The sequence below is a fragment of the Neovison vison genome, chromosome 4, assembly GCF_020171115.1.
Source record: "Neovison vison isolate M4711 chromosome 4, ASM_NN_V1, whole genome shotgun sequence".
NCBI classification, from domain to species: Eukaryota; Metazoa; Chordata; class Mammalia; order Carnivora; family Mustelidae; genus Neogale; species Neogale vison.
Window position 1 is genome coordinate 63,431,983 of NC_058094.1, and position 27,052 is coordinate 63,459,034.

At 38.7% G+C, this 27,052-nt stretch overlaps 1 protein-coding gene across 1 annotated transcript in view; it reads left to right on the forward strand.

Moving 5' to 3' along the window:
- Window positions 1–27,052, forward strand: part of SLCO5A1 (solute carrier organic anion transporter family member 5A1) — a 127,776-nt gene that overhangs the window by 72,514 nt on the left and 28,210 nt on the right. The window contains 1 exon segment of the mRNA XM_044246979.1: window positions 2,936–3,100. Coding sequence (XP_044102914.1) covers window positions 2,936–3,100 — 165 coding nt within the window.

Below are 27,052 nucleotides of genomic sequence, written 5' to 3' on the forward strand. Positions count from 1 at the left end.
CTCCAAATGTTGATAAAAAATCTTATAATTTTTAAATTTTTAAATCTTATTTATTTATTTAATATTTTATTTTATTTTTTTAAAGTAGGCTCCACACTGTGGAGCTTGAACTCTTGACTGCAAAATTAAGAGTTCCATGCTCTATCAACTGAGCCAGCCAGGCACTGCTCTCATTTTTAAATCTTAGCTATGACCTTCTGATTTGCATATTTACAAGAGAATATTAGGTAATTTTATGAAGTACTTGAATTATATATTTTTTTCTGGTGTGTTTTTCCATGTTAAAAAATGAAGTATGCATCTTAATTTTTATTTTAAATGTTCATTTAAGCTTTAATGATTAAATTAAGATATAGAACATTAATGTTAATTTACATTTTAAAATGATAGCAAATAGTCCTGACTTCCTAAGTTTTAAATTCTGGTGAATAGGCTATAAATTATAGCTTTAGTAACAAGTTTTGCTTAATTTTTATGAATTGATTTTACTATGTTGTAGCATAAGGTGATAGCTGTTCTTTTTTTTTTTTAAGATTTATTTATTTTAGAGAGGGAGAGAAAGAGTACACACTCAAACAGGGGGAGGGGCAAAGAGAGAGGGAGAAGGAGAATCTTTAAAAATTTTTTTAAGGATTTTATTTATTTATTTGACAGAAATCACAAGTAGGCAGAGAGGCAGGCAGAGAGAGAGGGGGAAGCGGGGGAAGCAGGCTCCCCACCGAGCAGAGAGCCCTACATGGGGCCAGACCCTGAGATCATGACCCGAGCCAAAGGCATAGGCTTTAACCCATAGGCTCCCAGGCGCCCTGGGAGGAGAATCTCAAACAGAGTCCCCGCTGAGCCTTGGAGCTCAATGTGCGCCTCAATCTCACGACCCCAAGGTCATGACCTAAGTCAAAAATCAAGAGGGGAATGCTTGACTGACTGAGCCACACAGTCACCCTAGAGAATAACCATTTTGATAACTGCAATGACTGTACAGAAATAAGGCAGCTTTTCTTTTTCCGTGATACATTCCAAGATATGTAAAGATCACATAAATGTTGAGGGAACAGAAAGCAAGCTGAGGGTAAAGCGGAAGCCGATACCCCGCAAACCACACCCCCAACCATGGGATATATGACATTCCTCAGGCACTCCTGGCTGCCCTAAAGGAAAAACAGGTAACTTGTAGAGATCACAATCCTGCAAGACCCGAGTCTCCCTCAGTTTATAAATGTCCTAGTGATTTATAAGGAAGAAGCTTTCTTATCAATAGCCTAACTTCCAGAGACAACTCTGTTCCTGAAGAACTAACATCATCTTCCCCTCCATAAAACTGAGGGAGGCTGAGGCAGAGGGAAATGTAAATAAAGTTGAATTTCTTTTAATTCCTCCAGGGAACTCCCAATGATCTTACTGTGAATGCCTTACTAAAAGGAAAAACAACCTTAACTTGAGAAATAGCAAAGCCTCTGGTATCCTGTGTGTCTTCTTTAATACATGAAAGTTCTTTCAAACTCTCCCTTTTCCTTATCTCCCCCAACCTCATAGTATGTAATTAGCCACCCCTCACAATCCTCAGGCAGCAACTCTTTCTGCCCACGGGACCTGTTCCCATGCTTTAATAAACCACCATTTTGCACCAAAGACATCTGAAGAATCCTTTCTTGGTCATTGGCTCTGGACTTCATCCCACTGAACCTCACCTATATTCCAAAACTTCTTCAATGTGAGTTAACTCACATTATAAACATGCAAAAATGCACAAGAATCTCCCTTTATTTCTCTTTCCCAATCTTATTTCCACTTACAGAATTTCTTGGTGTTGTATATTTTGGGAAGTATATAGTCAACCACATATAAATATGTTGTTTTGGTTTGATTTTTACTTTGATATTATGTATATGTATATGTATATATATTTATATACTCATGTATATGTATATTTCTGCAGCAGCTTGCTTTGTTCATTTATAAAAATATTTCTTGGAGTTCCTTTTATGCCAGCACATAGAGCTCTGTATTGTTTTTAGCTACTGCATAGTATTTTATTATGAGGCTGTGCCATAATTTATTTAAACATTTTCCAGTGATGGACATCTAGTCTTTTTCCTTAAATTTTTGCCATTGTAAATAATGCTGAAATGAAGATACCTAGGCATACCTCTTGAAACATATCTATATGTCAGGTTCTGTAAAATAAATGCAAAGACTTGAAGACGAGACTTTTCTCTCTTCCTTGAAAGGCAGCTGGGACGGTTTTGAGCCCCCACCTCTGGGGTCTCCTCCTTTTAGAGAACAGTTCTCTTCCTTCTGCAGTCCAAAGTCCCTGGGAGTATCTGAGCTGGTGACCTGACCCTTAAGCCCTTTTAGCTGCATCATTTCCTGTTTCATACTGAGGCTGGAAGATCAAATGATCAGAATCATGTACCAGTTCCCCTGCTGTGGCTGTCTTCAATGCGGGGTCAGGGCTATGACACTTCAGAAGTGCATTTTCTTAGGGAAATGCTAGTTGAATGACACAGAAACTATAATGTAGGACTGTATTGCAAGTTCTTTGCCCATTTAGTAGACTCTTGGGTTTTAACAAAGAATAACATTGTTTTAAACAATAAAAAATGTGAATAATTTATCTTCAGCAGTTTTTAGAACAGGAATCAAAGATTGGATTATTTTTGTAAGGTTATTTGTGTATGGATATGTTTTTATTTTTTTTTTTACTCCTTTTTAAAATTTCCTCCTCCTCGTTGAAAAATTTTTAACAACCCCAAATCTGTTTAATCAAGGGGGTGATTTCTAATCAGTCATCAGGTTGTTCTGGTTTTATTCTCTGTTCAATAGTCTTGAATATTGCTGAATGGCTATTTCCAGTTCATTTCAAAAACAATTCAGTTTTATTTTCTTTTCCATCCCTTATTTATAACATTCGTTTGTCATTTTTGTCATTTTGTAGACCTACCAAGAGCAGCTGTCAGGATCTTAAGCAACATGACATTCCTTTTTGTGAGTTTGTCATACACAGCTGAGAGTGCCATTGTAACTGCTTTCATTACCTTCATTCCCAAGTTCATCGAGTCCCAGTTTGGTATCCCAGCTTCCAATGCCAGCATCTACACTGGTAAGGCACTGCCGTTAGGGCTCCTTGGAAACATGATCATTTCTGACCACTAAACTAAAATGCAATGAGTGAAGAGAAAGTTCCTTCTAACATCAAAGTGTTAAATAAATTCATTAACAGCTACCTGCTTCCCCTCACCACCCCGCCACCCCCGTTTTAGGAGGAGAAGGTCTTTGAATGTTTTCTTGTTGACTTGGATTGTGTTACTGTGTGACATTTTTACCAACTGTCTTTTGGAAAGGAGGAACTTTGCGTAATTATGTTTTTATGGTTCTCAGTTAAAAAGAAGGAAATAGGCAATGGCATTCAAATTTAGATCTGAATACATCTTTTTATGGTGGCGTGAGTTAAGTTAAAAAAGAATTAAAAAATTTTAAGTGGATAATCTGAACTATAGATCAGGTGCATGGTATCAGGATTTCCCCTTCATGAATGTAAACAGATTTTTGATTGAATTAGAGAAGACGCTTGACTTTATAAAGGAAATCTATGAATTTTGTTTTAGAAGGTGTTTTATGTCTGGGAAAATGATTTTTGGAGACTATGATATGGGTACCCATTGTGTGTAGTACTCAAATCTTTTTTCATAGTAAATTGGGTGTTTCAAAATGTGGGAACCTTAATTCTCTGATATTGGGGGAATTTCCAGTGCATTCTATCATTATATTTTGGATATATCCTTAGTGGTTTCAAAGATAGTCAAATTCCTGTATCTGCCCAAGGCTCAATTTATTAATAAAATATTACTTAAATAGTTAAGTGGAGATTGATGATAACTTTTCTGATGACTCTGGCTCCTACTTTATCTTCTACATCCACATTCAAACTTAGGAAGCTTGAATTGTCTGAAAATTAACAGACAAAGTTATATTATTATTATGAAAAGGGAAGTTGAGTTGAAATATTTGGGTAATCACTTTGTTCTCTCAATTCACTTTGCACGTAAAAAGACATACATTGGGGTTGTGGGTCCATGATTGCAAATATTTTCGTAAAGAGTATACTGCTTTGGATTATTATAATGGTCACCCAAATATATGTTTTTCTCTGTTTGTTTTTCAAAAATATATGTTTTCCTTATATTAAGGTAAAATTTACAAATTACTTAACAGCTTGGTTGCCATAAAATCTGAATGACACATTTCTAGTTTAATTCTTACACTAACCCTTTGTTTGAGTGACTATTCTTGGTCAAGGAAACCAAGAGTTGTCTCGTAGCTAGATATGAAGACACACAGCTGATAGATGTAGAGTAGTCTCAAGCATTTCCCTAAGTTTCAGTATTAGTAAGTACACTGTCAAGAAGAGTCATAGTCAAATAAATCTGGGACTTGCTGAGTTGAAATGTTACAGAGGTGTTTGCTGTAGGACTCTTCACAACCCTTACCATGCCAGTGTGCATTGTGAAGTTCCCAGACACAGGCTCAAGGTACTGTCTTTCCCAAACTGACTTGACTGTGAAATCCAGCTTTTGAATGGCATCTCTCTTCAGGAGAGATTTTCTTCAGGACACACATCAAGAAACACTGTTGTTCCATCCTGTGTGTCCCTATTCCAGCCAGACTAGGGAGCAGAGCTCTCTGGATTATCCCATCCCCACCCCACCCCCCAAAAGGCGCCATTTTGACTAAGCAACAGTTGCTGTGGCTGTGATACAGAACTGAGCTAGGTAGGACTTTATGCATATTGAATCATATTGACTAAGGCCATCATTTAATTATGGTAGAGGCAGCAGCTAGACCTAAGACTTCATGTGGAAAAATAGACCAAAACGTTCAGCTGGACTGGGGTGTTTGGCCACAGAGTTCCACAGTGGTGTGGTCAAGGTAGTCGTCACTGAATATGGCCCCCTTGGCTAAGGGGGATACAGGTTTGAATAAAACTAGCTCATGGAATTTGTTTATTCTATGTTCCAACATCAAGATTAAAAAAAACAGCATCACACAGTGCCAATTCCATTCTGGTTTTGTCATTGTAGTTTGTTTTTTTTTTAAACATTGACAGTGCAATTAAAAAAAAAAAAGATTTTATTTATTTATTTGATGGAGAGAGAGAGAGCACAAGCATGGGGAGAGGCAGAGGGAGAGAGAGAAGCAGTCTCAGGGAGCCTGATGTGGGACTCGATCCCAGGACTCTAGGATCATGACCTGAACCGAAGACAGTGGCTTAACCAACTGAGCCACCCAGGCGCCCTGTCAGTGCAATTTTTATGCTATGTTTGATAGTCTCCTGTGTTCTGATAAAATGCTTTTTTATTTCCAGCTCATACCTTTTCCTTTCTTTCCAAATAAATAATAATTGCCAAAGATATTCAGATTGATTAAGAGTAGAAGGTTGCCTGTCATATTACAGTAAAATGAACAAGGATGATAATCTCTTTGAAAGTTCGCCTTGATTTTTTAAATTTTTATTAATTGAATCCTTCTTATCCCATGAGCAGAGATTTGTATTTTTAAAGGACTTACTTAGTTTAATTGAGTCTTTGGTTCTCTTTCTATGCATGTAAGTGACTTGGAGAATTAAGAAATTTATCCGAGCAAGAATTTTAATAAAGTTTTTTAAAAAAAGATTTATTTATTTAAGAGGGTGAGCATGAGCACGGGGAGGGGCAAAGGGAGAGGGAGACAAGCAAACTCCCCGCTGACACTGGCTGGATCCCTGGATCCCAGGATCCCATGATCCTGAGATCATGACCTGAGCCGAAAAGAAATCAAGAGTCAGACACTTAACTGACTGAGCCACCCAGGTGCCCCAGAATTTTAACATAGTTTTAATTTCTCATCTGACAAAATTTTGGAGTTAAAGTTCTTTTTTTTTTTTTTTTTTAATTTAAAAGGATTGTTTGAATAAGTACTTTGACCCTCCATAGCCATTTGCTTATACTGTGTCATATGATAGGAAGGAAGCTCCAGACGTATCAGAACACAGGCCTTTGCTCGCTTTCTCTCCCATAGCCCTTGAGCACCAGCTCTCACAGAGCTGTGCCGTGTGTGTGTGTGTGTGTTAGACTCAAACCAGAACCATAAGTTGTTTTACAGATCTGCCCATGTTTGTATCTATGTAACCGTAAATCCAAGTTCATGGTGCACCTTCCCATGCGTGGTATTTCTGCTAACCCACATAGGGTCACATTTGTTGACCGAAATGAACTATTTGAAGGTTAGTGTTTTGGAAAAGGCTGAAATGATGGCAAGAGCCCTGAAGGAGGAGGCCAAACAGCCTTGAATCCTGCTACTGCTGATTACTAGCTGTGTGACTTTTGGCAAGCCCTTTTACTTCTTACACTTCAGCTAAAACTGAAGCTTACCTGTGTCATGAGGACAATAGCTCCCCTGTCTTTGTGTGTCAGTGTCGTTGTGAGGATCCAGTGAAGTAGTGAGCAGTGATTTGTTTTGAATCTTTCCTAACTTCAAATGGGCACAACAATATAAATTGAAAAACACAGCTTGATCATATATTATAGGAAAGGGAATTATCATTGAAGATGTTGCTCGTAGCCTCTTACATTTGAAGTCACGGTGCTTGAACAGGTCTGAGAATGAAACCTCTATGATAATGATGGTGATAATAAAATAGCTGCTGACTTTACTGAGTGTTTACTAAGTAGAAGACCCTCCCCATGCTCTTTCATATGGACATGATTTAATCCATGAACCAATGGCTATGTAGTAGGTGTTCTTGATTGTGCCCATTTTCCAGATGAGGAAACAAAAGTCTAGGGACATGCAAATAGTTAGAGCCTGGAGGCTAGTATCTTGGAGTATATAAAAATCCTTATGTGATTTTTATTGAAATATTATTATAGGTCTGTGCTATTTTATTATTTCCGGGCAGTTAAATTTTTTTTTTTTACTATTTCAGAGAAACAGTATTCTAAGTTTCAACCTCCATCACACACACACAAACACACACACATCACTGAACCATGGTCAAGAACACTTATTTTCAGAGCACCAGCATCTTTCAGCATCACTTTTGCTTTCTTGGGGTCCCGCCCTTGTGTGTGCGGAATTATAAAGGGTTAGACAATAATTTGTCTTCGGAGTTTGTCTTGGAGAATTCTATTTTGCTTTTCATTGGAGAATAATCAAAATACTTATTTCTTTGGTAAGGGGATTAGGTTGGGATGTGATTTTAAAAAATGACTATCATTTTTAATGTTGTCTAATTAACCAAATATTTGCCAACTGTCTTTAGCTGCTGATTTGAGGGTTGTTTTTGATGAGGTTCAAAGCAGTCCCCCTGAACTCAGACTGCAGCCTCTGGGAGTCTCCGCATACTTGGAAGCCAGAGAGACATGCACATGCTTTGATTTGCTCCATTCTTCTGCTTTTCTGTACCAGTTCTTTAATTTTATAAGAATAGTTTTTAAAAATACATTTTTGTACTAATTTTGTAAATGTATATACATAGTTTTTTTAAACATTAACATTAAACTTTTAAGTGCAAATAGATCATATTAAGTATGGCTACATTTGGCATCACTGTTCACTTCCAAGGTCAGGCAGTGACCTTGGACTCCACGAGGCGTGGGCGGGCACTGAACATGATGTGCTTCGGGAGAGGAGAGGAAGGTCCTTACAAACCAATATCCTGCAGCAGCTGCTCGCATCTTCTCACTTCTATACTTTTAAACAATCTTGAGATAAATAGAGGCTATTAGGACCTAAGAGTGACAATTATAGGCTCTTTGTCTTTTGGGCAGAAAGGTATTTATTACACTAAATTACATGTGTTTTCCTTTGGTGCTAATTAGAACTTCTGTAGAAGGTTATAGTGGACATTAAGTCAAGATACTCAGATTCTTTGTATTTGTTGATTAGCTAGCTAATTTAAGGCATGTTTGAGTGCCTACCATGTGCCAGATTCTAAGCCAGTGCACTGATGGTGATGGTTAAACAAGGTTTAATTGCTTAAGAAGGCTCAGAGGCCCTAGAGTGACAATGCTTACACATGAGTACTCTGTGACAACAGCACTCAGGGGAAAATGTATTTCCCAGTCACAGACCATCTCTGAAGGGCATGGCAGGACCCATGTCCTCTCTTATATCTGGGACCACTGACAGATATTGGAAATACCCAGGAAGCAGAGCTCAAAGCGAGTCTCAGTGGGTGTTACAAAGTACTTTTGTAATACTTTTTATATTTTAAAATATATTTTTAAAGGGACGCCTGGGTGGCTCAGTTGGTTAAGCGGCTGCCTTCAGCTCAGGTCATGATCCCCGCGTCCTGGGATCAAGTCCCACATCGGGCTCCTTGCTCAGCAGGGAGCCTGCTTCTCTCTCTGTCTCTTCCTGCCACTCTGTCTCGATCTCTCTGTGACAAATAAATAAATAAAATCTTTAAAAAATATATATATGTTTTTAAAGATTTTATTTATCTGAGAGAGAAGGAGAGTGAGAGCATGAGCAGGGGGAGAGGCAGAGGGAGAATCAAGTTCCCTGTTGAGCAAAGAACCCAAACATACATATATATATATATATATATATATATATATATATATATCCCTCCTACCCCCGCCCCCCCCGAAAGAGAAATCACAAGCAGAGGGGAGGGGTAGAGGGAGAAGCAGACTCCCTGCTGAGCAGGAAGCCTGATATGGACTTGATTCCAGAACCCTGAGGTCACTATCTGAGCCGAAGGCAGACACTTAACCGACTGAGCCATCCAGGCTCCCTAGAAAACAATCTTTTGGACTGGAAGGAACTCTTGGATTTCTTCCTTTTCTAAAATCTTAGATTATGTCATTTTTTTTCTAAAGCCACATGCACCAAATAAACTTATTCTTACATTCCCCATAGAGTTGTATTATTTTCTTAGAAGAGGATTAGTTATTAACCAATTAATTTTCTATGATATTTTTGGTAATGTTGCATCACCACCAACTTTGGCCATGTCTAGCATCAGCATGATCTGTTTTTCTTTCTGTGGGTGTCCTGATGTAATCCACAGACAGACCTCTCTTTGAATCCCAGATCTGTCATTTAACTAAATGTGTGATTTTAGCCAAGTCATTTCACAACTCTGTTTCTCATCTGTACAATGTGAGTGATCATATCCCAGGGCTACTGAAATAAAAAAAAAAATGAAATGAGATAATTCTATTTTAAAGCATTTGGTATAAAATTTTATCTGTTGTGAAACAGTGTTAAATTTAAATTCATGTTAAATAGTTTCTTTAGGTTTTCTGATTTAGAACAAATTTTGTATTAGTCTAATTTAGAGTGGTAACTCAAAGCTGTTTTGTTACATTCCACCTGTTAAAAAAAGTAACACGTTCAAATGAAATTATAAGGAGGCACTTTTTTAGTCTTGATCATAAGAGCAAAATAGCGTAAACGTTCTGGAGCTAGAGAAAGCCAGAAGGTGCTGGAAAGGATGTTCATATCACAATGCATCATGGACCTCTGTCTCTCTCTGTCTCTCTTGCTGAATCTCTCTCTCAGTTGCTCTAAATCAACTCACCAAGTGATCAGCCTCCTGTTTGGCCAGTTCTCCAAATGCCCATTATTTCTTTTAATTCTTTGCCTTTGTTTACTAATTTTCAGAATAAAAATTTATATTCTATGAAATTTGTAGAATCACCAATAAATTTAAAGATATATTACCACAAACTCGTGGCTACTTATGTTTGATGTGCTTTCATCTTTAGCGGTCATTATTCTGTTTGATGCTGCAGTTGTCAACTATCTGGTCACTGGGAGCCCTTTCAAGTCAACATCTGTGTCCTTTGACACCCACCTTGGTAGTCTTTGATTTCCCACAGGACAGAAGACGACTCACTTATCTTATGTTTCCTGCCCTAGACTTGGGATCAGTCATTTCTGCCAGCAACTGTGTTTCCTTTCAGAGGAAAATGGTATTTGGAGATCACCATCCAGACAGTAGGGTCTCTCATGGCTACATGGTTGTCATGGATGCTAGACCTTTTTTTTTTTTTTAAATAAAAAGAGAAAAACAGATTATGAGGTTATACTGATATTTTTGCTTCAAACTTAAGATTGCAGGTTATTAATTAACTTCTTTGATATTATACTGTGTCTCTTTGCTCTAATTCTATAAATTGTTTTTCCTAATGACTATAAAATAATTTATCCAAGTGTGTATATTTGAGTATGTGTATTATAGTTTCAAACCAAGTATCAGTATTATTACCAACCATGAAATATGAAATGTTCTTTTGTCTGCAGGGTTTCTCTTATGGCTATGTAAAATCCTGTGACCTAAAGTTATTTGAAATGATTCTTCTCTGGCTTTCTGATTCCACCAGACAAGCAGTGGAATTTATTTGCTTTAATTTGTTTTCAGTTTTTAGGGATTATTTTATTTTTATATTTTTAAGTTAATTTAAAAAATCATGTAATGCATTTATATGATTTGAAAATCAGAATCCTAAAACAAAGAACATTCAAAGAGGCCCTGCTTCCATCCAGTTCTCTCTCTCCCTCCATAGGCAACATTTTCTTAGCTCATCCTTTTTGCTTCTTTTTGAATAGGTAGGTAAGTATGTGGAGGCATGAGGGTGTCTCATTCGGTTAAGTGCCTCACGTTGGCTCCAGCTGTGAGGATGTGATCTCTGGATTGTAGAATCCAGCCCTGTGTCTGGCTCCACGCTCGGCAGAAGTCTGCTTGTCCCGCTCCCTCTCTGTCTGCCCCTCTCTTGTGCTGTGTCTCTCTCTCTTTCAGATAAATAAATAAAATCTCTGAAAATAAATAAATAAATAAATAAGATCAAATAATTAATTAACTAAATAATGCAGTATACACAATACACACATCCGTATTTTGTAGGAGTATCTCCCCTTTCCTCCCCTGGGGTAGGATCCTGGTGTAGCAGCATGATCCCACTGTATGGAAGTATCACAGTCTATTTGGTCCCTTATTTGAGGACATTGATTTTTTCCCCATTCTTTGGCTACAATGGCATGTATCATGATCTATATAAGTAATTTCATACTAATAACCCATTTGTCCCATATACTTATTTTCTTTTTGACGATTTAATGTAATTGTCCATCTTTCAGTGAGCCTTTATCCCGGCGGAGAAGCCGATTCCAGACAGGAGAGGGAAACAGAGAGCTAGTGAACTTGTCAGTCTTCACCACTGCCCCCACCGCCCCCCTGCCTGCTGCCCCCCAGAAAGCTTAGAATTTTCCCTCTGGTTGCTACAATGATCTAAAGAGAGAATTTTGCTGAAAGTTCTTTGAAAAATCCATGTAGCTTTTGGGACTCCAAATGAAATTGGAGTCTTTCCTTCAGTGTGCGTCTCTGCTATGAGGGTGAAAGCAGGGCTTTTGTTCGGTTTCCATTCTTCGCTAGGTGCAATGATACAAAGGGGCCCTTCGGTGCATTGTTGGCTGCTCTTGCTGCAATATTACTCTGTGCAGTTTGCAGTGGATAAACAGGTAGATAGAACAGTTTTTGTAAGCTGTTTACCCAGCAGGCCATAATACAGGTCCATACTACAGAGATTGAGCTGGTCCTCAGAGAAGCTGCACACATTTTAGAATTTTTATTGTACAAATTCTCTCTCTTCCAACTTTTTAAAAAAAGATTTTATTTATTCATTTGATAGACAGAGATTACAAGTAGTCAGAGAGGCAGGGAGAGAGGAGGAAGCAGGCCCCTTGCTGAGCAGAGAGCCCGACGCGGGGCCTGATCCCAGGACCCTGAGATCATGACCTGAGCCGAAGGCAGAGGCTTAACCCACTGAGCCACCCAGGCGTCCCCCTCTTCCAACTTTTTATGCATTGGGTAAGACATGTAGTATGATGATTAAGAGGATCAGTTTTAGAGGGAGACAGATCTTGTTGAAATTCTTGCTTATCCTTTTAATCCATCCATCCATCTATCCATCCATTCATCCACAAATATTTATAAAGCTTCTGCTATGGGCTTGGCACTGTGCAAGATCTAGAAAAGCCATGAGGAGAACACAGAGGTATTCTGCCCTTAAGGATCTTGCAGTGTAGTGACCCTATTGGGTTGCCCATGTCCCTGGACAAGTTCATTAAGTCTTATGAGTGTTAGAGATTGTGAGGATTAAGTGAGGAAATGTAGATTGTGTGCTTGGTGCAGTGTTTGGGAATTAGCCAGTAGGGATAACTGAATACTCCATTTATGACATACTCTCAGGAGGGATATCTAAGGCACAAGAGTGAAGGCAGGACTTAGGGCAGGTGGAAACATTAATAGCAGAGGTTATCTGGGGGCAATGGATTCAAAGAGTAAAAAGAGAGGTACAAAGTGTGACTAACAGGTGGCTCAGTCGGTTAAGTGTCTGCCTCCAGCTCAGGTCATGATCCCACGCTTCTGGGATTGAGTCCCGAATCGGGCTCCTTGCTCACAGGAAGCCTGCTTCTCCCTCTGCCTGCTGCTCCCCAAGCTTGTGTTTCTCTCTCTCAACCTCTCTCTTTCTCTGACAAACAAACAAATAAATAAATCTTAACAAAAAAATAACAGATAGCTGGAAGATGAAAGAGAAGGCAAGAGATATGATACTAAAGTGATAGGCTAAGGGATTATTTCATCTGAATTGAGGGAAGCTTAGAGACACAATGTAATTCTTTTTTTTTTTTTTAAGTACAATTGCTTTCCAAGTGTAACACATGGAACAGGAAACTGATTTCAGCTGAGTCTGTGTTGAGCTAGCGGTAAATCTTGGTATCTGTGATTTAGTTTCCACTTATTGTTCAACCTCAAATATGTCTATTTTTCACAACTATTACTGAGGGAAAAGACATTTTAAGTGTTTTAATGTCATATATTTGAACACGCTGCAGGGAAATGTCAAACGACCAAGTCTCTCAATTAACTGAAATGTTTATTTCACTTATTTTTGATGATTACTGGTCCTTATGTCTGGGATTTGTTTCCCATGCATACCCACCTGTGTGTTCATACACGGAGAGAAATGAGGACAGACATCACTTACAAGGGCTTTTCTGGGCTCAGAGGACATTCAGTCCAGTTTTCTCTACATTTTTGTGTCTACATTCATTGCCCCTTGATGATCACTGATGTTCAGAATGGCCCAGAAGCCCCTTGAGAGCCTTAGCCATCAAAAATAATATATTTCGTTCACAGAGCAGGATTTATTTATGTACAAAAGTTGAGAAAGATTAGGGAGCTTTTGAAAAGGACTGAAATCCCATGGGAGAGAGTGAAATGTCTGGAGCAGATGTAAGTGCCTTTCTGCTGCTACACCCAATAGATTTGATGAATGAATGACTAAATATTAATTTCTCTGGCCCTCAGTTCTCTCCTTGAGTGAAGGATTGAATTAGACAACCTTTCTTCAAAGATCAACTAGCAAACATCCCACCATCTCTCCGCATCCACCCCCCCAGCCAACCCTGCAAAATCCTCTGATTTTTGTGAACAACTTCTTTTTCTAGACATTCAAGTTCGTCAATGTTTTACTGTTTTGCTTTGGTATATGTAAGGTGTTGTAAGATGTATTTCCTGGCAGTTAAAGTTAAAATCATATAATATTATATTTTTCTTTTTCTCCTTTGTTGTGTGTGATGGAACTGAGGTTGAATTCCTACACTTTTTGCTTTTTTGGGGGTGGGGGGACTATCAAGGAGTAAGGTAGCTTGAAGATTAATTATTCTCCTTTTGAGAACTCAGGAACTTTTTACCAGGCATGATCCCATTTTGGCAGGTCCATACCTTGCTAAAGTGAGGTCATCCCCAAATACTTTGTATTGGGCCAATTGTTATAAGGTAAAGCATATGGATTTTGGAGTCAGAGGGTCTGGGTTCAAGATCTGCCTCTGCCACTTATTAGCTGTGTAACTTTGCGTGAGTTAGGTACTTTCTTTGGCCTCAGTTTTACTAGCTGTGAAATGATATAATCATATCCATTTTGTAAGGCTGTTGAAGTTTTAAAAAGTTTAAAAATCACTTATTATATAAAAGGCACAGCCTAAGGAATTCAGTTAATGATATTGTAATAGCATTGTAATGGGACAGATGGTAGCCACACTTGTGGTAAACATAGCAGAGTGTATAAACTTTCCAAAACACTAAGTTGTACACTTAAAACTAATATCTCATTGTGTGTCAACTATGCTTAAGTAAAAATTTTAAAAAATACTTAAGTGTAAAGAACAACATCAATATTAATGGAATGATCTTGGCTTTCCTCTCTCTCCTCATCCAATATTCCATCCTCTATAATAGGACAGGAGAATCAGGACTATTATGGAAAGAGATGAGGAAGAGAGGGCACAGAGTGTAATATTATCCCAGTTTTATAGATAGATAAGTAGAGGTAGAAGCTCTAATTGAAGGATTCTTGGCCCACAGGTAGTGACATCCTGGGGCTAGAGATGAACCCTTCTGACTCCCAGCTCACACCACCATCTCTCATTTCCTCAGAGATGCTGTCTGTCATAAAAATCACACCCGGAGTCAAAGAAGATCTTAGCCCTTGAGGATGGCCAGGATATGGTTATTAACACACAGACAAGGAAATACCTTACCTTTTTCAACTAAACAGTAAAACAGGAGCTTAAACATTATTAGAAGTTGAAGTAATGTCCTTTAGTAACCTGAACAATCTCATGATGTTCCACAGAAAATTTACTTCACTCTCAGGCTCAGCTTCCCCTTGTGGCAGCTGTTCATTGGTTAGAAGGTAAAACATGGGGTTATTTGGGTTTGTTACCAATAGTTAATGTTTTCAGGTCACTGTATTGAACATTTTTTTTATGTCTCTATTTACAATAAAGATGAGTGTAATTTGTGTTGGTGTTTTGACTAAAGTGGATATTTAGAAACATTATAGGTGCATGTTTCTCTTACCTAGGCAAGGAATAATTTGTGTATTATTGTTTTATATTGAGTAGTTCAGTATTGTTTTGTAACATCTTCCTTCAATTTGTTCGAAATATATTCTATATAAATGTGGAAATGCAATTGAGCTTGGTAGAATTATCCAGTAATGAAGTAGGTAGAGTAGGACAGCTATATAAATAAATATCCATAGATTTTCCAATAGAACATCTGTATGACATTACAAGTTCTTTTTTGTTCCTACTGCAGCCTTGCTCTCCGATATAGTTACTCATGTAATCAATGTGTTGGTGGTTATAGTTACAAGATTTTACACACACACAGACATACCACACACACACACACACACACACACACACATTGACATTCAGTGTGTATATTGAACAGAGTCATCAGCCTTAACTTTGCTAAGCAAAACATTCTTTATGTTAATTGAAGAATATTCGGGAGAATGTTTAAAATGCTAAAGAAAGACAACTTTACAAGTTTTCCCAAGTACCACAGAAGCATCAAGCGCATTTTCAGTGCTCACAACTAGTAAAAAAGATAAATCTTGTTTGTCTTTAGATCGGATTTCCAAGAATCTCAGAAAAAGGTGCCAGTGGAAGTTTTGTGTTCAGATAACATATCTGCCAGGGGAGGATTTTGCTTCATTGTATATGCTCCCAGCCTGTCTTAAGGATCATGACCTGGGGAGAGTAGTCACTGTGAAGTCACTGAGTAGTTTTGAGTGCCTACCATTTAGCAAACTACTCTGATGGGCTTTATGATGCATATGAGGATGAATAAAAGGAAATAATATAATTAATAGTGGAAATAAAATAGAAGAAATAGTATGCAATGGTTTCATATTATAGAGACCTTTGAGTCTCTGGTAGAGGAATTTTTAGAGCAACAGGTAATTAGAAAATATGGGAATTACTTTAAAAAAAAAATTATTTGTCAGAGAGAGAGAGAGAGCGCACAAGCCCGGGAGTGGCAGGCAGAGGGAGAAGCAGGTTCTCTGCCAAGCAAGGAGCCCATTGTGGGATTTGATCCCAGGACCCTGGGATCATGACCTGAGCTGAAGGAAGATGCTTAACTGACAGAGCCACCCAGGTGCCCAAGCCTCTGTAATTTAAATGTGTATTTATGGGAGTGTTAGCCTCATATAAATTTAGAAAAGGCATTGGATTTAGAATCAAACAAGCTTAGGCGTTGCTTCGGCATTAACAAGCCATTGACCCAAGTCATGTATCTTCTCTTCTTTCTCTCTTTCTCTCTCTTTTGTCATCCATAAAATGAGGGAGTTGAAGAAAGAGATGATCTCTGAGCTCCTATATTAAGTTAGGATTAAATTTTTCAGAGAATATCAGAGACTGAAAATAACAGAAGTTTAAGCAAAATATTTCACTCTCACACATAAAAAATCTGGACATAGGCAGCTCAGGGTTGGTGTAGTGACTGCAGTCACTGAGACCATTTCCAATTTCTGCTCCATCTGGATTCTTGTCCTCCTGGTCCAAAGGAGAGCTCTAGCTATCAACTCTACATTCATAACAGTGGGGTAGTAGGAGAGGGTAAGAAAGGTACTACTTTTGTTTTCCTCACAGTGGCCAGAACTTATCACATGGCCATATCCAGTGGCAAGGGAGTCTGGGAAATGTAGTCTGTATTCCAGACAGCCATAATCCATGCTATTACTTTAGAATAAGAGTCTTGGGTCACATGCAGCCTGCTGTTTTTTTGTTTGTTTGCTTGTGAATAACATTTTATTGAAGCATAGCAGTGCTTATTTGTTTACACAAGACTGTGACTATTTTAGCACCCCAACATTAATTGTCACAGGCACTGTCTGACCCATAGAGTGGAAAATATTTATGACCTGGTCTTTTATAAAAATAGATACATAAATAAAACTTGCCACTAATAGGGGACTACTAGTGTTTCTAGAAGAAGAAAAGGTAGTCATCGAGGAATAAGTAGGAATCTCTCTCATAGCTCACAAATTCTGTGGTTCTATGATAAACAAATAGGAAACCCAAACAATTAATTTCATATAATATAGGAATAATTTTGAAAATGTCAATAAACACATTATATGCTAAAACCTATTAGTAAATATTGAAACACAAAGTTCTTTCTGCTGTAACAGGTTGAAACTTGAGTTAAATCTGTTAAATTGTCTTTTTTATTCTGTCCACCTCCACATCTTATAGTGGTTGCTTTCATTTCCAGCCCAGTTGTCTAAGAGGTTGGCTACTCCTCTCCAGCTTTGAGTAAAAATTTACTTTATTAGGCAGGTATCTTGTATAGCCTTCATCTTGGTGAAAATAAAAATGTGAAAAGATAAAGGGCTACCTTTGATCCTGGTGAACCCCCCCCCCACCCCCCAGTGTAATATTTGGATCTGATAGTGAACGAGTGATCATCACTGTGAGAGGGTCCATAGCAATTAGTTGGGAGGTACGTTGCATTGACTGTTGCTACACTGTCATTTTTTCTTTTGCTGGTTCACATGTCATTTGGGGTGAAACTTAAAATATTTATTGCATTTTCTTATTCTTTTAGCTTTTCTTCTTTTTTATTTTAGGAGAGTTTATTTATTTATTTGAGAGAGAGAGATTGTGTGAGTGGAGGGAGGGGCAGAGGGAGAAGGAGAGGGCAAGAATCTCAGGCAGGCTCTACTGAGCCTGGAGCTGGCATCAGGGCTTGATCTTGTGACCTTGAGATCATGACCCAAGTCGGAACCAAGAGTTGGATGCTTAACCAATTGAGTTACCCAGGGACCCCTCTTTTAGCTTTTCAAGATACATTAGTGTCTTCCTAAAAGAAATTTTATTTGAAAATGTGTGATTTTATTATTCAAAAATAAGAGTAGATAAGGTCTGAACAATAAGGGAAAGAGACTATTGGTGTTTTGCTGAGAGATTTAAAGATGGATCAGTCGGTGGTGCTTGTCGTGCCTTAGGAAGGCACATGAGAACCATGTCATCTGTTTGTTTTCTAGTGCTTTCTACCCAAGGCCTCCTTTAAAAAAGTTGATTAATTTATGGATTTCTGGAGGCTGAGTTCTAATAGAGTAGGTTTTGTGTCCTCCAAAGCTGCTCAGACCATTAGATTATGACAGTATGTTTCTATTTATAAAACTTATTTTGTGGGTATTATTACCTGGTGGAATTATGCATGTCTTTTGAAACAAAACATCTTTAGGTGAAAAGTACAGAATATATTACACTGATTGTTTTTCTTCCCTCTTTTTTTTTTTTAAATTTCATTTATTTATTTGACACAGAGAGAGAGATCACAAGTAGGCAGAGAGGCAGGCAGAGAGAGAGAGGGGAAACAGGCTCCCTGCCGAGCAGAGAGCCCAACGTGGGACTCGATCCCAGGACCCTGAGATCATGACCCGAGCCGAAGGCAGAGGCTTAACCCTCTGAGCCACCCAGGCACCCCTGAAATGCAAACAACACAGAATAGCCAAAACAATCTTGATAAAGACAGGTTGGAGGACCTAGACTTCTTGATTCCAAAACTCAATAAAAAACAATAATAACCAAAATAGTATGGTACTGAGTTAAAGCAAACATAAATATCAGTTGAATAGATTTGAGAGTCCAGAAGCAAATCCATACATCTGTGATCAACTGATTTTTTGACAATGATGCCAAGACCATTCAATGAGGAAAGAAGAGTCTTTTCAAAAAATGATGCTGGGATAACTGGTCACATGCAGAAGAATGAGGTTGGACCCCTACCTCACACCATATATAAAAAATAAACTCAAAATGGATCAAAGGCCTTAACGTAGAAGATAAAATTATAAAACTCTTAGAAATAAACATAGGCATAAATCTTTGTAACCTTGGATTAGACAATACAACCAAAGGAAAAAATAGGTAAACTGGATTTCCTCAAAATTTAAAACTTCTGTACATCAAAGGACACTATCAAAAAAGTAAAAAATGATCCACAAAATGGGGGAAATATTTGCAAAATATATATCTGATAAGGGACCGATATCTAGAATATATAAAGAATTCATACAACTCAGGGCGCCTGAGTGGCTCAGTGGGTTAAAGCCTCTGTCTTCAGCCCAGGTCATGATCTCAGGGTCCTGGGATCGAGCCCCACATCGGGCTCTCTGCTCGACAGGGAGCCTGCTTCCCTCTCTCTCTCTGCCTGCCTCTCTGCCTACTGGTGATCTCTGTCAGATAAACAAAATCTTAAAAAAAAAAAAAAAAGGAATTCATACAACTCAATAATAAAAGAAAAATAAACTAATTGAAAATTGGGCAAAGGATCTGAATAGACATTTCTCCAAAAAAGATATACAAATGGTCACATGAAAAGATGCTCTACTTCATTAGTTATCAGAGAAATGCAAGTCGAAAGCCCAATGAGATACAGCTTTAAACCCACTCAGATGACTATCGTCAATATTATCTGTGATATTAGCAATTGAAGATTGGAAGAAATTGACACTCTCACACACTGCTGGTAGAAATGTCAAATGGTGTGCTCACTTTGGAAAAACAGTTTGGCACTTCCTCAAGCTAGAGTCACCATATGATTCAGAAATTCCATTTCTAGGCATATATCCAGGAGAAATGAAACATATGCTTGCATTAAAACTTGAACATGAATATTCATAGCAATATTATTTATAATAGCCCAAAATAGGAACAACCCAAATGACCATCGATTGATGAATGAATAAATCAAATGTGATGTATCAGTGCAATAGATTATTTGGCCATAAATGGGAATGAAGTACTGATACATGCTATAATACAGATGATCCTTGAAAACATTAGGCTAAGTGACAGAAACCAGACAGAAGTATTGTATGACTCCATTTATATGAAATGGCTAGGATAGGCAAATCCATGGAGACTGAAAGTAGACTAGTGGTTGTCTAGGGCTGAGGGAGGAAATGGATGTGATCGCTAATGCATACAGAATTTCTTTTGGAGGGTGATGAAAATGTTCTCACAATGATTGTGAGATTGGTTGTATATCCCAAATTATTGAATTGTACACTTAAATAGATGCATTGCATGGTATGTTAATTATAGCTCAAGGAAGCTGTAAATCAAAAAAAAGGAGGAACAGAGTATTCAGATTGGTGAGTTGACTGTGTTTATCAAATGGCTGTTCTGGTCCTCCTCAAGAAATTGGTAAGATTAAAACAGTTTCTAAGAAGCAAATCTCCACTCGGCCCCCTGGGGGTAAGGGCGTTCTAACAAGTACGGTTAGGTGTTTAGCAGTTTGTCTCAAAATGTCATATAAAAAGAGTTTTTAAAAATCTGCTTGCTTCTCCCAGGGGAGGGATAGCTTTGTCAGACTTTTGTGGCTCAGCTATTAGTGAGCGAAATGACGGTCAACCATCCTCGATGGGAAAACTCCGAGAACTGCTGGGTTTGGACAACAATGGAAAGGAGAGAAGTTGAAAACTGCTGACAGAAAGTGGATCTTGCCCAAAGGGCCTCTGAAGAGGCTTTGCGTTTGGCACCAGCCCACATCTGTAGGCTTTGCCTCTGTGAACGGAAACTAAGTGCAGTAACCCAACACCAGGGTCTTTGCTTGAGGCTTATTTTGATAACTGAAAAAGTCACCAAGACTTTATTATTCTCCTGTGAAATTTCCTCTGCAAGAGGCTTTTTCCTCCTTTGCAGTAATTTGGTTCAAGCTTTCGCTATTTCGCCGTTAAGTTGCCCAGAGCTGGTGAAAAATGGAAGTAAACATTTGATTTTTGCATTTCATCATTTCAAGTTGTTTTTGCCCTCTGTGGTTTTATTGCCTCGATGCAGAAAACACTTAGGTTTCTAAGCCATAAAAGATGAAATATTAATTTGATTTGATTTTCGAATCCCTTTCATGATGCAGCTTGGCATTGGCTTTTATGTATTATTGTAGCCAGCCAGAGCTTTGCAAAAACCTGAAATGAAAAGTGTGGTTGTTTTCTCTCCTGAATGTACCTTTTTTCTACCTTTCCTTCAGTCAGTGCTCTCAAGACCTTGAATCCCCGACATTGGGAATCTCGTATTTCCCTCCAGTTACCATACACAGTCTCCCTGTGTTGGCGGAATTGAAGAAAGTGTTATTCTGGGTGAATGAACCTCCTTCGCCTTAGTGGGAATTAAATATGAGCTTTATATTGGTTTCTCCGTGAGGAAGTCATGGAGGCGGAGGCCTTTGGAAGCATGTATCCCATTGAAAGCCTTTATTAGTTATTCCAGCAAGGCTGGGCTAGAAATTTCAGAACATTCTCTATTGGTTGGCTGCAGGTGGTCCCATCTGAGCCACACTGTGGCTGTCACCAGGTACTTGAAGAGGAAGCTGTGGTCAGAGAGGTCTGCTTCTGGCACCTTGTCCTTTAACTGAAGCTACAGACGGGCAAAACATGAGACAGGCTGTCGGCAGCAGCCTCGTGTAAGGCTAGCTACGCTGCCAGCTTATCTGCCTCTGAAGAATTCTTTTTTTCTTTTTTTTAAATTTAATTAAAAAATTTTTTTAATAAACATATAATGTATTTTAATCCCCAGGGGTACAGGTCTGTGAATCGCCAGGTTTACACACTTCACAGCACTCACCATAGTGCCTCCGGAGAATTCTTAAAAGAACTTCTTCCTTCCGGCCCATAGGCTTCTCTTCAGGAATTGGTGGCTGTTCAGTTTCATACACGTGGGCTGCTTTTCCTAATCCAGCCAAACAGGGCATGGTACCCCTACTTTATAATTTGACTAGATGTTAGGTTATGAAATATTATGGATTTAATGAAAAACTGTTCTCTGCTTTAAAACGGCCACTGAACTGTAATATATATATATTCATTATAATATATAATGATATATATTCATTATAATATATAATATATAATGATTATATATAATATATAATGATACACCTAATCATGGTTTGTGAAGGGATTTCTGACATTTTTCACAAGAGTAGTGTTGAGATACTTAAGAGAAAGAGATGTATTGTGCTTTTGTGATATTTTGTGGACTTATGTATGGTTTGTGAAAATGTCTGCTTATATTCTCAGGGCATTTAAAATTTGCTATAATTTTAAAAGTTTGCATTTTTAAAATATTCTCTTCTTTTAGTCTCCTTTTGTTCTTTTATTCCTTGATATTTATTTCCCATAAGAAAATGTTTGCAAGGAAAAATAGAAGCTTAAAAGGGTAAAATAATCTACCCTGGGTGATTGGAAAAACCTTTGTTTTGTATACGATTACAAGCATCGTCTTTGGAAAAGCTAAATGAATTTGAGTTTGTTTCCCTGCTCTATCAGTCATTAGATATTTCTGTGATGTGGAAAGAAGCTGCATTCCTTCCAATCCAAGACACCATTAATTGTAAGATGCTCCATGATTTTGAGTTATTATGAAAGGAAAATGTTTTTGATTGGATTATGACATAAGAGTAAGATACCTTTGATTGTGAGACAGTTCTGTTTCAAAGCAATTTGAAATCCATACAGTTCTGAGAATGAGTTGGCATACTCTATGTCAGTGTGTGGCATATAGTCTATGTGTGTGTGTGTGTGTGTGTAAAAAGAGAGGGAGAGAGGGAGAAAGAGAAAATGAATGAATGAAAATGAATCCGACTGGACTTCCTTCTTTTCTGGATATCCATGCTGCTTTCTCTTCCCCTCCCCCGTGCCCAGCTGCTTTTCCCCAAGGTATCAGCAGAACCTCCAAGTCATAATAGATTACAATTATATTTTTACTGACTGATTCATAGTCTTACGTTTATGAGCCGTTTCTTTTTCAACTTAAGTAAGGAGAACTTTGGATGTGAAATACATAAAAGGGATCAGTGAACTTAGAGAAAAGAGCATTGAGGACATCTAAGATTTTGAGTTTTTAGTTCACCGCATTCTGCACCACTGTGACTTCACAGTGATTTCACAGAGAGAAGAGTTCTCAGAGGGCTGCTGACATTACGTGCTTTGTCACCGTTAGTGGCCTGGGAGTTAAATTTTTGCTAATAATGTTCAATTCAGAATTTTGATAATAGTGACATTTTCCAGACATCATTTAGTGCCTGCCAGTTTTAAACTGATATTAGCAGCTTATTTTGGTCCCAAGTTAGATTTTAGATTTCCTTTTTGTAAAATAAGATATAGCCTAGTTTAGGAATAATTGAGGACTATCATTTGACGTTTTTATATAATTTTTAAATATAATTTTATATAATTTTAATATAAATTTTAACATTAGTTATATAATTTTATATAATAAATTCTAAATAACAAAGTTTGCTCTTTCATCCATACATTTCCCGGTCCTGGTAAGTGCTAGAAAGGTATGAGGATAATAAAGATATAGTCACCACCATGCACAAAAACTTTATAGTCAAGCAGGAAAGAAAGAGGTAAACACAACAGACAGTGGCAGGCCTATGACCGGGTCAGCCCTGGGTACCGTGAAAGTAAATTATCGTTTCTTAACAATAGTGATAGTTGCACAATAGAAGTTCCCTTCCCTGAGCCTAGAACAATGTTGATGCTGAGCGGGTCACCTAATCTCATCCTCCTCTTTTTCAGTTCAAGTTTTTTTGGTGTCCCAAATCATGCATTAAGCAGAGGTATATTTTATATGCCTATTTTTTAAAAAAAGATTTTATTTATTTGACAGAGAGAGACACAACGAGAGAGGAAACACAAGCAAGGGGAGTGAGAGAGGGAGAAGCGGGCTTCCTGCAGAGCAGGGAGCCTGATGTGGGGCGCCATCCTAGGACCCTGGGATCATACCCTGAGCCAAAGGCAGAGGCTTAATGACTGAGCTACCCAGGCACCCACCCCTATATGTCTATTTTCAATACAGATCATTTCTACGTATTGACAAAAACTAGAGTAAAGATGAAAAATTCCCCCAGTAGCTTTAATATTTGATAACTCAGTGAATATCATTTTTCGTAAAGACTTTTTGGCTTCACAAACTATACATTATAAGGGCAAGCAGTATTGCAACTCAGGGTAAAAACTTCAAAACCGAATGTTATGGAATAGTTTTGATAGAAGAGAAAGAAAGGAAGTAGGACAATTAACATGTCAATTTGCTTGGATAAATAAGTAGATATTTATCCAACTAGATAAATTGGACCCATTTGGATAAATATTTATCCAATAGAAATTCCAACTGGAAACCAGTAGGTTGTTCGCAGACTTTTTTGGAAGTAAAGCAGGATCCTCTGCTTTGTGAGCAGTTAATCCATGCATCCCTGAGTTCTTTAGATTCAGATATATATATACACACACATAACTAAACAGCAAACAGAGGTTTATGTGCTTAACACATTGTAGCTAAATATCAAGTAAAGGTCTATATAAAAAGAATACGTAGAGTTTTAGTTGGACCATTAGGAGTAGTTTAAATTCACTCCTATAGATAAAATAGCATACAGAAATTTTGCCTAATTCCAATATATTTATTTGTGCAAATGTTAAGCTCATTCATATTAGACAGATAATAATGGTGTTTATACTTCTGATGATGCTGATCACCAACACTTATTAATTGCATACCAGGGAGTCAACACTGTTTTAAGCATTTCATTTTTTTAAGTTTTTTTATGTGTTTATTTAAGTAATTTCTACACTCAAAATGGGGCTTGAACTCATGATCCCCAAAATCAAGAGTCATAGTTCCTCTGACTGAGCCAGGCAGGTGCCCCTGTTTTAAGCACTTCATATGTCTTAACGCATTTACACCTAACAACCTGTGAGGAAGATACTGTTTTTAAAGATTTTATTTATTTATTTGAAAGACAGCAAGCACTGGAGAGACTAGGCAAGCCTGAATGAAGGGCAGAGGGAGAGGGAGAAGCAGACTCCCCGCAGAGCAGGGAGCCTGATGTGCGGCTGGATCCCAGGACCCTGAGATCATGACTGGAACTGAAGGCAGATGCTTAACTGACTGAGCCACCCAGACACCCCAGGAAGATACTATTCTTACCCACGTTTTACAGAGGAGAAAATCTGAGGCCTGGGAATATTCAGAAATTTATCCAAGGGCACACAGTTTGTAGGTGGCAGAGCTGAGATTTGAACTCAGGAAATTTGTCCATGTGGCCTGCAATCTCACCTGCATTTGTCTCTTAGACATCTGCAACTGCTTTGGCTTCTATCTTCTACCGCCTGTACCTTAGGCTGGGCCCCTGGGCTTGGTCCAGGTATTTCTGTCTTTCCACATTCAGCCCTTCTCCCTCTCCCCTCCTACTCAAGTCCCTGATGCTTCTTTCCCACCCATCCTTTGTACCCCGCGGGGCCCATTCATGTCCTGGCCACTAGAGGGCGCGAGGAATAGAAACTCAGGGACTGCGGAACCATCCTGCCAGGGCTGGGAAAGGGGCTGGAGGGAGAGCAGAAGCTCAGAGGAGTGGAGCCATTAGGAGGGGGTGTTCTCTGGGGACTGAGGGAAGGTGTGTGCACAAGCCACTGAGGCGAGTTTGAACTCAGACGTGGTGAGTGGCAGGCGGGCAGCTTCTGTTGGTAGAGCCCATCTTAGATATTTACAGGTTTCCCTTGCTATCTGAGTCTAGTGTTCCAATGAAACCTTTCCTAAGCTGAAATGGCATAAAGTGGAGACGCAATTACAGTTAATTTATATGGAAAAAATTTTTTGAGCATTCCCAGACTCAAGAAACAACCTCTTTTAGGTGTTCCGGACACCTCTGGAACACCTTCTTAATGATGTGCAGATTAAATCAAGTTCAGAGCTCCGGGGCCTGATGCTAAGACACTGAGGGTAGGTGCCGGGGAAGGAGCTTGGCGGGGCCACTCTCACTGGCTCTGTAATCCTTTCTGCGAAGCAAATGCTGAGTGCTATTTTCAGTGCTCACCTTTGTGGTCCCCCCTCCCCAACATGAAAATCCTCTTTGGGTTTCTTTTAGTTAGCAAATGCAGGTACTTAGGTCTTCCATAAATGCAAAGTGGTGTGATGTGAACTTGGAAAAGCAGGGGATGCCTGTATTTCCCGCTCCCCCCAAGGGGGTGGGGAACTGGGAAGGACTAGAGAACAGCGTGATGGTGGGCGGGGAAACCAACTTCTAGCCCCTCCATGCTCTGCACAGTCTGGTTTTCCCAGAGCTGGGGGCTTTCGGAAGGGAGAGTGAGAAGGCTCTACTCTTGTTCCTGTGCCCTTCCCCAGCACCATCCCATATGCCTAATATTCTAACAATGGAACATTTGGGTTTCTCACTTAAGCTGGAGATCTGAGCGATGTTCAGATTAGCATGGTGAATGGTCAGAAATTCTGTTTGGGTGGTGCAGCGAGATTTAGATGGCAGGGGACATTAGGAGAAAATTTTAAGGGGATCTTCACTCTGTTTGATATAACCTCATATTTACTGATGACGAATTTCCTGTTGTTGTTGTTTTAAGATTTTATTTATTTATTTGACAGAGAGAGATCACAAGTAGGCAGAAAGAGAGACAGAGAGAGGAGGAAGCAGGCTCCCCAGCGAGCAGAGAGCCCGATGTGGGGCTTGATACCAGGACCTTGGGATCATGACCTGAGCCGAAGGAAGAGGCTTTAACCCACTGAGCCACCCAGGCGCCCCGAATTTCCTGTTTTTAAGAGTTGAATACCAATTAGGGTGCATAGTCAAGTAAATTATATTGCTTTTAAATTAAGACTTGAGCTATGAGCATGGAGATTTGTTTTGTTTGTTACTGTAGGGGTCTAGAAGTATAGAAGTTTTTCAGTTGAAATAAGAATTTCATAGCTGTATCACTTTCACCTTAGAGGAAAACTTTGCCTATTTATTCATATAGATAACATGTGTACTTTTCCTTAATGACGATGATACTTTATTAACCAGCTCATTGAGCCCAGAGCTCTGGTCAATTTACCTAAAAGATTCCAGGGACCTGTCGGTTCTAGGAGACATCTGTGGTATGTGGACAAAGCGCTGGGCTGGGAATCAGAGATCTCGGTTTCCCTTAGACTCTCTCTCCCTTGTGTGCACTGCTGGACCAGTCACTTTTCTGAGCTATCAATTTCCTCATCTGTAAAAAGGCCATTACTGATTTTATAAAATCAGGACTCTGGTGAGGATTATAAAATGAACACTCGTTGCCAGGCAAAGCTCAGATTTTAGATTAATCTAATCCTTCTCTGCTCCTTTACGTGGGTTGCTGAACATGCTGGAGCGAAC